Below are 14,744 nucleotides of genomic sequence, written 5' to 3'. Positions count from 1 at the left end.
TGACAGGTATTTGTCCAACCTGCTCTTAGAAATCCCCAACGATGGAGATTCCACAACCTCCCAAGGCAATTTATTCCAGTGCTTAACCACTCTGACAGTTAGGAAGTTTTTCCTAATGTCCAACCTAAACCGCCCTTGCTGCAATTTAAGCCCATTGCTTCTTGTCCTATCCTCAGAGGTTAAGAAGAACAATTTTTCGCTCTCCTCCTTGTAACAACCTTTTATGTACTTGAAAACTGTTATGTTAAGGTTGCCTGCACAACTTTAACACTTGTCCCTTGTACAACAGTCATAGGTGCCGACTCCGTGGGTGCTCCAGGGCTGGAGCACCAATGCAAAAAAATAGTGGATGCACCCACCAGCTACCCACTGACCAGCTGTTCAGTGGCACGTAAGAGGCGCGGAGAGGAGGGAATGGAGCAGGGGCGGGAAGAGGCGGAGCGAGGGCAGGGCACATTCAGGGGAGGGGCGGAGCAGGGACAGAGACGGGGAGAAGCAGAGCGAGGGTGGGGACTTAGGGGAAGGGGTGGAGAGGGGGGTGAGGCCTCTGGGCAGAGAGGGGGTGGAGCACCCACCCAGAAAGAAGAAAGTCAGCGCCTGTGACGACAGTCTTTCATGATATGATCACATGCCATTTTTCCACAGAACCACTGCCCTGTTCAGTTGGCAGACTGGATGATACTCTGTGAATGAGGCAGCTGTTTAATATTTATTTTTGTCCTCATTTTTAGACATGTGGTCTCATCTGCAATGCACTGCTCACTACGCAACCTCTGCCCTAACTGAGGCAAGGATCTCTGGATGTATAGGCTGGTCACAATTTACTGTCCTCTGGAGCAAGAGGGAAGCAGCAAGGGAATTGTCCCTGAGCCACAATTACAAGTCTGGGGTGCTCCTAGAGTGGTACAACTATAAACTGCCCCTTACTATGAGCTACGTACGGACACAATCAAGCCCATAACATTTACACCTGTAAACAAAAACGATTATTAAGAAGCTAAAACAGGCAGAGGGGCTTTCTCAGTATTTTCAGCTCTGTACCTTTTTTACAAACCAGCAATGGTCCGATTAACCCAGAACTGATATCTCGAGGTGTATCAATGTGCGAATGGTAAATCCAAGTCAGGCAGGTTGGGTCTGCCACAGTGGGGGCATATTCTTTCTTCACTGGCCATGTATATGTATAATTTCCACCAGGAACAACAATATCATCCTCTTTGCTTTTGCCACTTGTTCCATCTGGGTAGAGGGCTCCTAATGTAAGAAAAAGGGGGTTTAAGGCCAAACATATTGGAAAAACGGGTTACCCTAGATAAGTATGGAATTTCTTCTGTTTGTTACATTTTTTGGAAATATCTTAACAAAGTATTTCACAAACAGACCAATGACAGCAGCAATTGCAAACACAGAATCATTTACAAATCAAGACGTAATTCTGAGAATAGCCTCCAGAATAAAAAGCCACCACAATATTAGTAAGTATAATTTTCAAAAGACATCATGTTCAACAGACTGGTAATGTTGATTTACACCTGAGCTGTTTTGAGAGGTTGCCTCTACAGATTAAAGAGTAAAAGATAAAAGAAGCATACACAATGCAGAAAGATACATCAAAGAAACTCTGTCTGCTTCCATGCTAGTAGCTGTGCCTGCTTCTGCTAGTATAAAAATCTGCACAAGCTACCCGAGACATCTGCGATGGCAGCTCTTCAGCTGACAGCAGGACTGGCCCATGCGCCTGGCTCCCACACCCAGATGAAGGCATACGCTCCCATGAAGCATCCTATTCACGGCCATTTAATTTGGGGTATTTAAATCTGGGGCTTTGGCCTAGCCTGTTATCACAGATGTGATTTACGGAGGCACCATCCAGACTAGTAAGTAGCTGTGTAACCTAGGGTGCCCTTTAGAAGAAATGGTCCATCAGCCTTGTTTACACCTGGCTGAGCTGTCAGCCTGCCCTTTGTCTCTGAGAAACTGGTTTGGTCACTTCCCAGACTTATCTGGGAAACATACTTTTAGACATCTCAAGTTATGTTTATAACTTCACATATACAATGCGGCCATCGTATTACTCATCAGCAAATTATGATTTTTTAAATGATACCTCACATGGCATACCTCGCCCAAACATTATTACAATAGTATGTAGGGTGTGAGCACAGGGGTATATTCCGTCACAACAGATAGGGGCCACTTTCAAAATTTAGCTACAGAGTTGGGTTTTGAATTCAAATACTTCCAAGATTTGGGGTGTTGGGTGGGGAGTTTTGATTCAGGCCCATTTGTACCCACATTTGCTAAAAAGTTCACAAAACTCAGAAAATTTTTTGGTGACCCTGGCACAACTTTGGGGTTTCATGATGAAAGTTTTGTACACGTTGTTCCACTGTGATACAGAAACAGCCTCCAGCTAAACTCAGCATCTTGCAGTTTCTCACTGGAACTGTCCAAAGAAGCCAGGTCAGGTCTCACACACTTCTGTGATGCTGAATCTGAATGATTTTCTTTCAGTTATAAATAAGTGGCAACTAGGGCTGTCAAACGATTAAAAAAAATAATCGCAATTAATCGTGAGATTAAAAAAATGGTTCTGATTAGCTGCAATTTTAATCACACAGTAACAGAATACCAATATAAATTTATTATAAATATTTTTGGATATTTTTCTACATTTTCAAATATATTGATTTCAATTACAACACAGAATACAAAGTGTACAGTGCTCACTTTATATTATTTTTATTACAAATATTTGCACTGTAAAAAAGATAAAAGAAATAGTATTTTTCAATTCACCTCATAGTTCAGCCACAAACGATTGAGCTTGGTGCAGAAATTACTGGGTGATATTCTATGGCGTGTGTTATGCAAGAGGTCAGACTAGGTGATTGTAATTATCCCTGCTGGCCTTAAAATTGTTGAAAATGTTGATGACGGAGGTGAGGAGAAAATGCACACAACATGTAATTTTGCATTCAAACCAATATCCCTCCTTGTGCAAATGACATCACATGTTATAGCCCCACAAAGAGCTATTGACGCTTAGTCATTTGCCCCTGAGAGAACACATCACTGGAGCCAAGATCTCTCGTATGGACTAGAGAGGAGGATTTAGAATGTCTCACATTTTTACTAAGAAAAGTAAGCAAGGCAGGAACAAGCTATTTTTCTAAAAATGAAAAACATAATAAATGAGAATTTTCCTTTTTTAAGTGACTGGTTAATGATACTGGTCAGTTTATTAGGAACTGATACAAAGTTCATGAAGGTCAATGGAAAGTTCACCATTCACTTCAATCAGCTTTGGACCAGGCCCTAATCCAGTATATTCACTGCACAAAGGGAAGGGGGGTAGAAAAAGAGAACTGAGAAAGAACAAAAATGGTTATTTATTTATTATTTGCATGAGTGCAGCATCTAGGAGTCCCAGTCATGAACCATTGTGCTAGGTGCTGTACAAACACAGAACAAAAAGATAGTCCCTGCCCCCAAAGAAATAAGCAAAGAAATAAGCAAAGACAGGGGAATACAAGGAAACAATGAGACAATATTGCTGAAATAGACAAGGCAGACAACTGGGTGGGGAAAGGGGTATAACACATAAATAGAGTGAATAATGTGATGGTGGCAAACATCAGGTTAGCGCCACTGGGTTTTTTGGGGTGGGGTGGGGGCAGGGGTTACTTAGGAACAGAAAGAAAAGAGAGGAGCAGCAGAGTGAGGAGGACAGGGCAAGGGAGGAGAGGGCAGAAGGGGCAGGTGTGGAGTGAAGCTAAGAACTGGTTTTTACCTTCAGAATCTTTGTCGTAGAAGAGACCATGTGGATGCAGAGAATATGGACGGAAAGCAAAGTTCTTTAAGTGAACAACGAAGATATCCTCTTCTTGAGCCTTCATGACTGGACCAAGGAACCCTAGCCAGGATGGCTTGGGGATCTCCTGCGTGTAGGTACCATCTGTGAACTGTTTATAAACAGCTTTCTTGTAAATACGTCCTATTCTGTTGGCTCCTCTCTTCACAAACTCACTCGCATGTCTATAGAATGGAGGGGAAAATAGTTTAAAGACAAAAATACTCTTTTTTAAAGTTATGCAAAAGTTGGTGCTTACTATTCATGCAAGTGGTTCCACTGAACTCAGCGGGACAAATCACAGAGCTACTCAACCCGAATAAAGGCTGAGGAGTCAGGTCCTACACTATTGTACTACAATGATGAAAGTTCCTTCCTATGCAACAGTAGTTGTCATGCCATCAGGGCTGGCCTTAAGCACAAGCAAGACAAACAAGTGCTTGAGGTCCTGCCATTTAGGGGTTTCTGTGTAATGCCAGCAGCTCATCACTCCATTCCCGCTTTGGCAAAAAGACCAGAAGGAAGAAAGTCCATAGCTTAATCCTCAACTGCTCAGGAGGCCCAAAAAAGCAAGCAAGCAAAGCACAGTCCCCACTCTAGCAATGGGAAAAGAGAATGAATTAATTCAGGCACCAGTTTAATAGATTTCGTAGATTTCAAGGCCTGAAGAGGCCATTATGATCATCTGGTCTGATCTCCTGCATAACACAAGTTAAACAACCTCAGCAATAATTTCTCCTTCAAGCCCATAATTTCCATATGATCTATGGATGAGAATAGGAGGATGAGAGGCCTGAATTACAACTCCCATGAAGCACTGCAGCAGTATTTATAAATTGAAATATTTGGGGTTTTGGCTGAAATTTTTCAGTATTTTAATTTCTGCCAAACAATCCAAATTTTGCAAGGAAAAAAAAGAACACAATTTTTGACCAATTCTAGTCAAGTGGGTTACAGAAATCTAAGAATATTGTGTCAACCCAGTTGCCTTTAGCAGCCAAAAATGCTGTCTGTTTAACAAGAACTATTTTCCATAAAACCATATTAACTAGCATTAATTATGCTATCTTTTAAATTTTTACTGATTGTATCCCATATAAGCCTTTCCATCATTTTGCCCAGAATCTATGCTAAGCTAACTGGCCTATTAGTTTCCCAGCTCATCTGATTTACTCCTTTTAAAATACTGGAACAACATTAGCTTTTTCTAGTCCTCAGGAACTTTCCCAGTGTTCCATGATTTGTTAAAAACCATCATTAATTTTAGAGTGCTCCTTGGCCAATCTTTTACTACTCTTCTGTGAAAGTTATTTGATCCTGCAAATTTAAACATGTTTAACAGTTGCAGTTTAACATCCTTCATAGCTACTGATGGAATAGCTATTATCGCTGTATAATATGAATAGATCATCCTTCTTTTTAAATATAGAACAGACGGATATGTTGAATACTTCTGCCTTTTCTACGTCATGATTGATAATTTTATCATCTTTGTCTAGATCGAACCTATACCATTCATTGAAACTAGGGGTAGCATCAGACCTCCAGCATATGTTCCACAGACTGAAATCTCCCACAACAACATAATTTTTCTTTCTACACGTTGTACATAGATCTTTAAAGAACTGCCCATCTGTTCCCTCATCTGATTTGAGGTTTATAGCAGATCCCTGGTAGTGCCGATCCTGTGATTTATCAGTTAGTTTGTGATGCATAAACATTTCAGATCCTGTCCTTCTGAACTATCAGTAACTCTAAAGCCAGTAATGGTATCTTTAATGTAAAGTACCACCACCCCTATTCTCTTCTACCCACTCTATCCTTTCTGAATAGAATGTATCTAGTGATTTTGACATACCAGTCACATGAATGATCCCACCAGGTTTCAGTAAGACCAGTCTTATCACATTTCTTTTAATAAATTAGTATTTTTAATTCCTCTTTTTTATTATCCAGGGTGCTAACATTGGTGTGTAGACAACTGAAGAATTTCTTCTCTTTACATCCTTTGATGCCTTGATTTTTTACATTCATGGTATCCTGAGTATGAGTTTTATGCTTGAGCTTACTGTGTTTTCCTCCTTAGCACCCTGTCCTATAGATGCTAGTTTAAAATTCTCCTACCTACTCTAGCTGGTCTGCTACCCAGAAGATTGGTTCCCCTTCTATTCAGATGGAGATAGCTCAAGTCACATATCCTCCTCTCCCCTTAGGTGGACCAATGTTCCATAAAACCAGACTGCTCTATTTTATACCACGTACTTAGCCAACAGTTTATGTCCAGCATCTTCTTGCTGTCTATATTCTCTCATTCACAGGAAAGGAAGGATCCCTGAGAAGATCATTAGACCTTTCCTCTTCTTTCTAAGATCCTGGATGCTTTCGATGCTTCATGAAGCAATGTCATTCATGCCAATGTATATCATCATAGGGAGGTGGTGGAATCTCCATCCCTAGAGGTTTTTAAGGCCTGGCTTGACAAAGCCCTGCCTGGGATGATTTAGTTGGGGTTGGTACTGCTTTGAGCTGGGGGTTGGACTAGATGACCTCCTGAGGTCTCTTCCAACCGTAATCTTCTATGATTCTATGATAACCATTGGATTCTTGCCCACAGTCTTCAGAATCCCATCCAGTTTTTCAATGATGTGTATTGTCTTTGCTGCAGGAAGACAGCAGACTATCTTGCTGTCCTTCTGTCCCCTGCAGAATGTCTTGTCCACTCTCCTTAATATCAAGTCCTCATTGAGGTTTGTCTGTCTTCTTTGGAAAGTCTGTGGTCTTCATTTGGGTATGCTTGACATTCTCAACAGCTGGGCTGAGCATCCATCCTCAGATGTGTCCTGTGGAGATCCCTGTTCTTTCCCTTCAGCTGAATCTTCCAATATATTCTTTGTGGCTACTGCATGAAGTGCCTGAAAGTGATTAGATACCTCTACGTGCATTGAATTTCACCTAGTCCTCTTTCTTCTGGTGGGCACAGATTGCCCATCTGCTTCTGGCTGTGTAAAATCCTGCTTCTCTGTCTTTGCTTGGTTACAAACAGCTAATTCTCCTCTCTGTTTTCCACTCTCTTCTGTTCCCTGGAAATCTATTCATTCTACAGATAGATCTGCAGCGGTGCTGCCTCAATCTGGCTGTCCAAGAGCTCTTTTGCTTCTCTAAGGCTAAACAGGCTCAATAGCTGCCTTTCCAGATCTTGACTCTTTTCCTCCAATACAGCCATCACCTTGCACTTTTTGCAAAGGACATCTCTTTCTTCAGGCAGGACCACAACATGGCATATCCCTTGCAGATCATGATAACGTTCCATCATTGGCAATCCCTTGTTGGGTATGTAGAGTTGTCCCTGTAGACAAAAATTCCCATACTCCCTGTAGAAAAAATATCCTACATTCCCTCCTGCAAACATCCACAGGAACTTCCCTGTTAGCCTCTCTTGTTTGCCTGCTCAGCTGTTTGCTTGGAAACTGACTGCCACTGGTAGTCCCATTGACTTCAATTGGACCATTCACTTATTTAAAGTTATGCACATGCTTAAGTACTTTGCTAAATCAGGCCCTAAAGGCCTCGTTCAGACTCTGGCAGCAAGGGCTCCATGCAAATCCTTAGGCCATCCCTGATTTCATTTTCCCAATTTATCATTTCTAGGAATTCTTAAGCCCCAGCAGGCAACATCTGTTTACACACATGGATGGAGGAGGAGAATGTAACTTCAAGGAGTTATCAAAAGGGAACAAACTGCAGCCCTTTAGAGTCTTACTGATTTAATTTCAGCTTGCCATTCCCCAAAATAAGTGCTATAACTGATATATTAATTCCAAAAGGAATTGTAGAGTAAAACGCTACAGCAATAAATATTTCACCCCGAGGACACTAAGACTAGTCATGCTGATAATCAGGCCATACAGTAAATGTTTATGAGTTACATGTAATGTCAACACCTATTTCCCCCATCAGTCACAAAGAGTATTTTGCCAAGGATTGTCACTTTAAATTATATTTATGTTGCCTTTGATCTTAAGAGTCATAATACTTGATTTAAGATTGGCAAGTTTCACAATCACAGTATAGGAACCATCTGTTAACTCATAGTGAAACAACTGCACTGAATCAGCTTTGGGGCCACTGAACAATCGAGGCACTAAAGGAGCACTCAAGAAAGACTAGGCCATTGCAGAAAATCTACATTCATTCTTTGCCTCAGTCTTCACTGCAGAGGATGTGAGGGAGATTCCCACACCTGAGCCGTTCTTTTTAGGTGACAAATCTGAGGAACTGTCTCAGATTGAGGTGTCAATAGGAAGTTTTGGATGAACTGATAAATTAAAAAATAATAACTCATCAGGTCTAAATGGTATTCACTCAAGAGTTCTGAAGGAACTCAGATATGAAACTGCAAAGCTACTAACTGTTGTATGTAACTTAAATTAGCTTCTGTAACAGCTGGAGGACATCTAATGTGATGCCAATTTTTTTAAAAGGCTCCAGAGGTGATCCTGACAATTACAGGTCAGTAAGCCTAACTTCAGTACCAGGGAAACTGGGTGAAACTGTAGGAAAGAACAGAATGATCAAACACACAGGTGAACACGATTTGTGGGGGAAGAGTCACATGGCTTGTGTAAAGGCCTCACCAATCTCTTAGAATTCTCTGAGGGGGTCAACAAACATGTGAACAAGGGTAATCCAGCAGATATAGTGTACTTGGACCTTCAGACAGCCTTTGACAAGGTCCCTCACGAAAGGCTCTTAAGCAAAGTAAGCAATCATGGGATAAGAGGAAATGTGCTTTCATGGATCAGTAACTGGTTAAAAGATAGAAACAAAGGGTGGGTGTAAATAGTCAGTTTCAGAATGGAGAGATGTAAATAGTGGTGTCCCCCAGGGATCTGTACTGGGACCAGTGCTGTTCAACATATTCATAAATCATCTGGGAAAAGGGGTAAACAGCAAGGGCATAGTTTTCAGATGATACAAAATTACTCAAGATAGTTAAGTCCAAAGCAGACAGCGAAGAGTTACAAATGGACCTCACTAAACTGGGTGACTGGGCAACAAAATGGCAGATGAAATTCACTATTGATAAGTGCAAAGTAATACACATGGCAAAATATAATCTCAACTATACATACAAAATGATAGGATCTAAATTAGTTGTTACCACTCAAGAAAGAGATGGAGTCATCGTGGATAGTTCTCTGAAAACATCCTCTCAATGTGCAGCGGCAGTCAAAAAAACTAACAGAATGTTAGGAACCAAAGGTAGAGATAATAAGACAGTAAACATCAAAATGTAACTATATAAATCCATAGCACACCCACACCTTCAATAGTGTATATATTTCTGGTTGCCCCATCTCAAAAAAGATATATTAGAAATGGAAAAGATACAGAGAAGGGCAACAAAAATGATCAAGGGTATGGAACAGCTTCCATATAAGAAGAGATTAAAAAGACTGGGACTGTTCAACTGGGAAAAGAGATGACTAAGGGGTGATAGGCTAGAGGTCTACAAAATCACAAATGGCATGGAGAAAGTGAGTAAGGAAGTTTTATTTACCCCTTCCCATAACATAAGAACCAGGGGTCACCAATGAAATTAATAGGCAGCAGGTCTAAAACAAACAAAGGGAAGTACTTCTTCACACAACGTACAGTCAACCTGTGCAACTTGTTGCCAGGAGTGTTGTGAAGGCCAAAACTATAACTGTGTTAAAAATATTTAGATACGTTTATGGAGGATAGGTCCATCAGTAGCTATTAGCCAAGATGGTCAGGGATGGAACCCCATCCTCTAAGCCGCTGACTGCCAGATGCTGGGACTGGATCACAGGGGATGGATCACTTGATAATTGCCCTGTTCTTTGAAGCACCTGACATTGGCCTGTGTTGGAAGACAGGATACTGTGCTAGATGGACCTTTGGTCTGGTCCAATATGACAATTCTTATGTTCTTAGGGCTGCGCTGGATGAGAATTCAGGCCAGCTTTGAAGACCAGCTAGCTTCAAAAGGAACATTCCCTAACTTGTGTGCACTAGCTCCTTCAAAGAGAACCAGTTTAGGTTGCCTCCTCTATGTCTTAGATTCCGCATCAGTAAAACTGGGGTAATAATACTTACCTGTCTACATCAGAGGGATGTTGTGAGGATTAATCAGTCAAGGTTTGAAAATGAAAATGACTGTGTATAGTAAGTACTAAGCATTATTATCTGCAGAACGCTGCCTTTTCAAAGAGTACTGCCCTGTTGTCCAGGTCATCTGGAATGGCATGAATCCAAAGGTTTTATGGGACTGGATTATCCTGCATGGCTTAATAGCTTTAGCAATCAATTTCTTATTTAAAAGATTTAACAATTACTCTTAGGAAGTAATGTCCTGTAAAAATTAGACTATAAAAATAAGCAAAGAGTTAACTTAAAATCCTTAACAGATAGTTTCTCTGTCTTGGAAATAGGTATGTGAATTAATGTCACTGACTTTAAAGTACATGCAACCAAATTCAGAGAGTGCTGTGCATGAATGGGCATCCTGCTCCAAACAGCAAACTGTACAGCTTAGTATTCAAATAGTCCCACGGGCAGACAGCAAAAATACCATTAACATTACATTCTGCAGGACAGATACAAACTCTTCCTGGTGTGTGTGAGATCTATAAATATCTGCACCTCATCTGAAGTTAAATTCCTTTCATTGGAGCTCTTCCATCTTAGGAACGAGAGCAGGGAAGCAATCCTCCGCTATCTTGAGCAGGGCAGTGAGAAATTCCAATATGTAACACAACTGCAGTAGCCTTCCCAGTGAAAGATTTGGCCACCCTACTCCCTTCCAAATAACAAACTCTGAAATATATTCACGTGTGGAGAACAAACCACCACCATGCAGTCTAGGTATGTGTAATGACTCTCTTGATAACTCTAGGCAATAAAACCTGGGACCTCCTGAACTAATTGCACAACCTCCCCGCTTGAGCAAAAACACAAAGCCCTTTCTTGTCTCACTACTGTCGCAGACTCATATTATTTATGAATCAGTCACAGCAGGGGGAAACGTAACAGACAATCAACAATGGGTTGCATCTGCAAAGCTCTTGTGAAACTAGTAGAAAACAACCTCATTGTGTTTCTTAAGTTTGGATGCCCATTAGCAGAGTGGGGTGAAATGGTTGCAATACAGTTCTAAGTACTCAAGTACTGAACATTTTGTTGCTAAATCAAAACTGGTCCTGTTTCCCAAAATGCTCACAGGAAGATGGGACCATTTTCAGTTCTATCACCCTGGCACTATTATTTTTTCTCACTAAAATGTCAGTAATTTTCTGAGTGAAAAAAAAGTCCATTTTTCAGTGAAGTTGCTGTTTGAAAATGTGTAGTTTTATAGTTTTGCAGTCAAACTACTGTTTTACAAAATTCTGCAAAATGGAGAGATTTCTGGGAGTGTGAATGAATTTGCACATTTTCTTCACAAGTTTGAACAGTTCCATTTGTTAGTCATTCCTCTTTTACCAGAAACAGTGGTTATAGAATGTTATGCCATTTCTTCACTCCTTCTCCGTAACCATCACATCCACGCTAAAACAAAAAGTGATAAGTTCATTTTTTTTCACTTGCTAATACTGCATTTCTGGTACTTTTATGGTAATTATCTGTAAAATTGCATACGGCTTCCACCTAAAGTTATTTAAAAAAAATACTTTTCTTGTATTGCTTGAGACTTTTCAAACTATCATGAACATATCACTAGGGATGTAGGGGACAATCTTGTATTGGCTTGGCATTGCCTAGATAGCTTTTCTATAGGTCTTTTCCATCTCTAACTTCTACAACAATACAAAGTTCTGAACTGGCATCAAGGTCTACTAGTGTGGACTCCTAAACCTGGGCAGAATCCTATTTTCTCCCAAGCCCTACCCACATCCCTGTGCATAGTCCCACACTTGCTCTCTAGAGTAGGGGGAAGGTCCCTTAATTTTCTTAATAAAACTTTAATATGTCCCCATGTGGACTTCAATAAACACACAATGTTCAGAAGTATAACCAGTACGCCAATTCCCAGGGCCTAAGGGATTCCTGCTCCTCTAGAGGTCTTCCATGGAGTGTAATGGATGGAGAATCAAGCTTAGCTGTGTGTGTAAGAAGAATATACACATCACAATACTATGGTCACAGCTCAGCAAGGTACTTAGGCACATGCCTAAATTTAAGCACATGACTTCAGTGGGAATACTCGTGTGCTTAAATTTAAGCACTGACTTCCGTGGTTCCCTGAACCAAGGCCTATATGCGCAGTATACAGTATGTTTGTATGGACCATCTTCTTCTCATCCCACTTGTACATGTGCTTTTGAACCTTGAATAAGTCTTTCCCATCTCTAACTTCCGTGGTTCCACATAGAATCATAAAAATGTAGAGTTGGAAGGGACCTTGAGAAGTCGTCAAGTCCAGCCTCCTGCGCTCAGCCAGCACCAAATAAACCTAGACCATCCCTGACAGATGTTTGTCCAGCCTCTTCTTAAAAACCTCCAATAATGGGGATTTCACAACCTCCTTGGAAGCCTATTCCAGAATTTATCTACCCATATAGTTAGAAAGATTTTCCTAATATCTAACCTAAATCTCCCTTGCTGCAGATTATGCCCATTGCTTCTTGTCCTACTTTCAGTGGCCATGGAGAACAATTCATCACAGTCCCCTTTATAACAGCCCATAACATATTTGAAGACTCTTATCAGGTCTCTCCTCACTTTTCTTTTCTCAAGAGTTAACATGCCCAGTTTTTTAACCTTTCCTCATAGGTCAGGTTTCCTAAACTTTTTGTTGCTCTCCTTTGGAATCTCTCCAATTTGTCCACATCTTTCCTAAAGTGTGATGCCCAGAACTGGACACAGTATTCCAGCTCAGGCCTCACCAGTACCAAGCAGAGCAAGACAAATACCTCCTGTGTCTTTTTTATCATATCTCTGTTAATACACTCCAGAATATTAGCCTTCTGTGCAACCGCATCACATTCTTGACTCGTATTCAGTTACTGATCCACTATAACCCCCAGATCCTTTTCAGCAGCAGTACTACCACCTAACAGGGCCGCCCAGAGAGGGGGGCAAGTGGGTCAATTTGCCCTAGGTCCCGGGCCCCGCAGGGGCCCCCACGAGAATGTCGGAGGCTTCCCCCCGCCTCCGCCTTCGCCTTCCCCCATCCCCCGGCACCTCAACACGCCGCGTCCAGGAGCGGCCCTGGACAGCGCTGCAGTGGCTCGGGCGGGGCCTGAGGTCCTCCCGCTCGGAGCTGCGTGGTAAGGGGGCAGGGCTGCGAGCTCCAGCGGGCCAAGCGGCAGGAGCTCCTGGACGTGGCTCGCTGAGGCTCTGGGAGAGGGGGCAGTGGGGGTAAGTGGCATGGTAAGCCCCTCTGAGCCGGGCACCCCCCCGACCCCATCCCCCCCCCAGCCCTGACCCCCAGCTCCGAGCCCAGCCCCTCTGAACCGGACACTCCCCCGACCCCATCCCACCCCCCAGCCCTGACCCCCAGCTCCGAGCCCAGCCCCTCTGAGCCGGGCACCCCCCGACCCAGAGCCCAGCTCCCCACCCAGCCCTGGGCAACAGTAGCGCCACCCCCAGGCAGCGACAGCCCATTGGCACCAACCATCACCATCACCCAGCGACAGCCCATTATGTAATTGCAAATGTATACATACCATTAAAGCATTTAATGTTTTTAAATAATGTATTTCATGTATTTTCAAATTATTAAAAATTTGAATTTGAATGTATTTCACTGAATATTTTTTACATTTCGAAATACATGTTACTATAGTATTGCAATTTTTTTTTATGGAAGGGGCCCCTGAAATTGCTTTGCCCCAGGTCCTCTGAATCCTCTGGGCGGCCCTGCCACCTAACCAGTTATTCCCCATTTTGTAGTTGTGCATCTGTTTTTTCCTTCCTAAGTGCAGTACTTTGCATTTGTCCTTATTGATTTCAAACCAGTTTTTCCAATTTGTCAAATTTCATCAGTTTACAAAAGATTCTCTTCAGTTTTCATTGTGGAAAAGCTGTGCTTAGTGGTGGCAGAACTGTGACGTCACCTTGGGCCAGCGCTCACAGAAATACCTGATTTCCCACATGAATCCTTGTAAAGCAAAGCTGCAATAAAAAAAACCTTTAAATCCTTTTTGAGAACTGTCAACACCTGAAATTCACCCTGCAATAAACATCACTGCACGTATCCAGTCCCTGCACCCCACCCCTATTTTATCAGTAATAAGGGAGAGAAATCATTTTAGACAACAGCAGAGGCCTGATCCAACTCCCATTCAATTCAGTGGGAGTCTCTCCACTGACTTGAACAGAAGTCATATCCAGCCTTAAATGTATATTGCAGCCACACTAGCAAAAGTTTGTTGTTTTTTTAACTAAAGTCCAGTGAGGGCACAAACTTAAGACATTTTAAGACAACATCGGTGACCTAAGAATTTTTCTTTCGAGACATCATGAGATCTGATTTACCAGAAACCTGAGGGACTTACTCATCTTCTGTGAGGCTTTGTCCTGTAATCAGATCCTTCCCAGTTGGAGCATAGTCCCAGTTCTCCTCCACAATCCCAACATAATAGGTTCTGGTAGTTGCTTCTACTAACACAAACAGCCAAAGGAATTTAAGAGCCAGCATGCAGCCACCATACAACACAGAAGGCATTTGTAGGTGTAATTGCAACTCAGGCAGCAAGCGTGCAGCAGAGATGGCTCACCCCTCCCTCCCTTTAGCTCTCAACAAGTTATAAATAAGGAATGGACAAAGCAAAGCTCCTCCTATTCAGCAGTTTGGGGGTGGGGTAGACAAGAAAGCTTGTGCAAGCAAAACAGGCCCATTGAGGGGGTTGCTATGGTGACAGGACTT

General features: G+C 42.1%; 1 protein-coding gene across 1 annotated transcript in view; it reads right to left on the bottom strand.

The window, feature by feature from the left end:
* HEPHL1 (hephaestin like 1) overlaps nucleotides 1–14,543 on the bottom strand; it is a 62,891-nt gene extending 48,348 nt beyond the window's left edge. The window contains exons 1-3 of the mRNA XM_024208679.2: nucleotides 14,374–14,543; nucleotides 3,794–4,038; nucleotides 1,042–1,254 (exon numbers count right to left, since the gene is read on the bottom strand). Coding sequence (XP_024064447.2) covers nucleotides 1,042–1,254; nucleotides 3,794–4,038; nucleotides 14,374–14,543 — 628 coding nt within the window. The remainder of the gene's footprint in view (nucleotides 1–1,041; nucleotides 1,255–3,793; nucleotides 4,039–14,373) is intronic.
* Nucleotides 14,544–14,744: the final 201 nt, after the last annotated feature.

The sequence above is a fragment of the Terrapene carolina genome, unplaced genomic scaffold (assembly GCF_002925995.2).
Source record: "Terrapene carolina triunguis isolate 2854851 unplaced genomic scaffold, T_m_triunguis-2.0 Scaffold97, whole genome shotgun sequence".
NCBI lineage: Eukaryota > Metazoa > Chordata > Testudines > Emydidae > Terrapene > Terrapene triunguis.
This window is presented reverse-complemented; position numbering and strand designations above follow the sequence as displayed.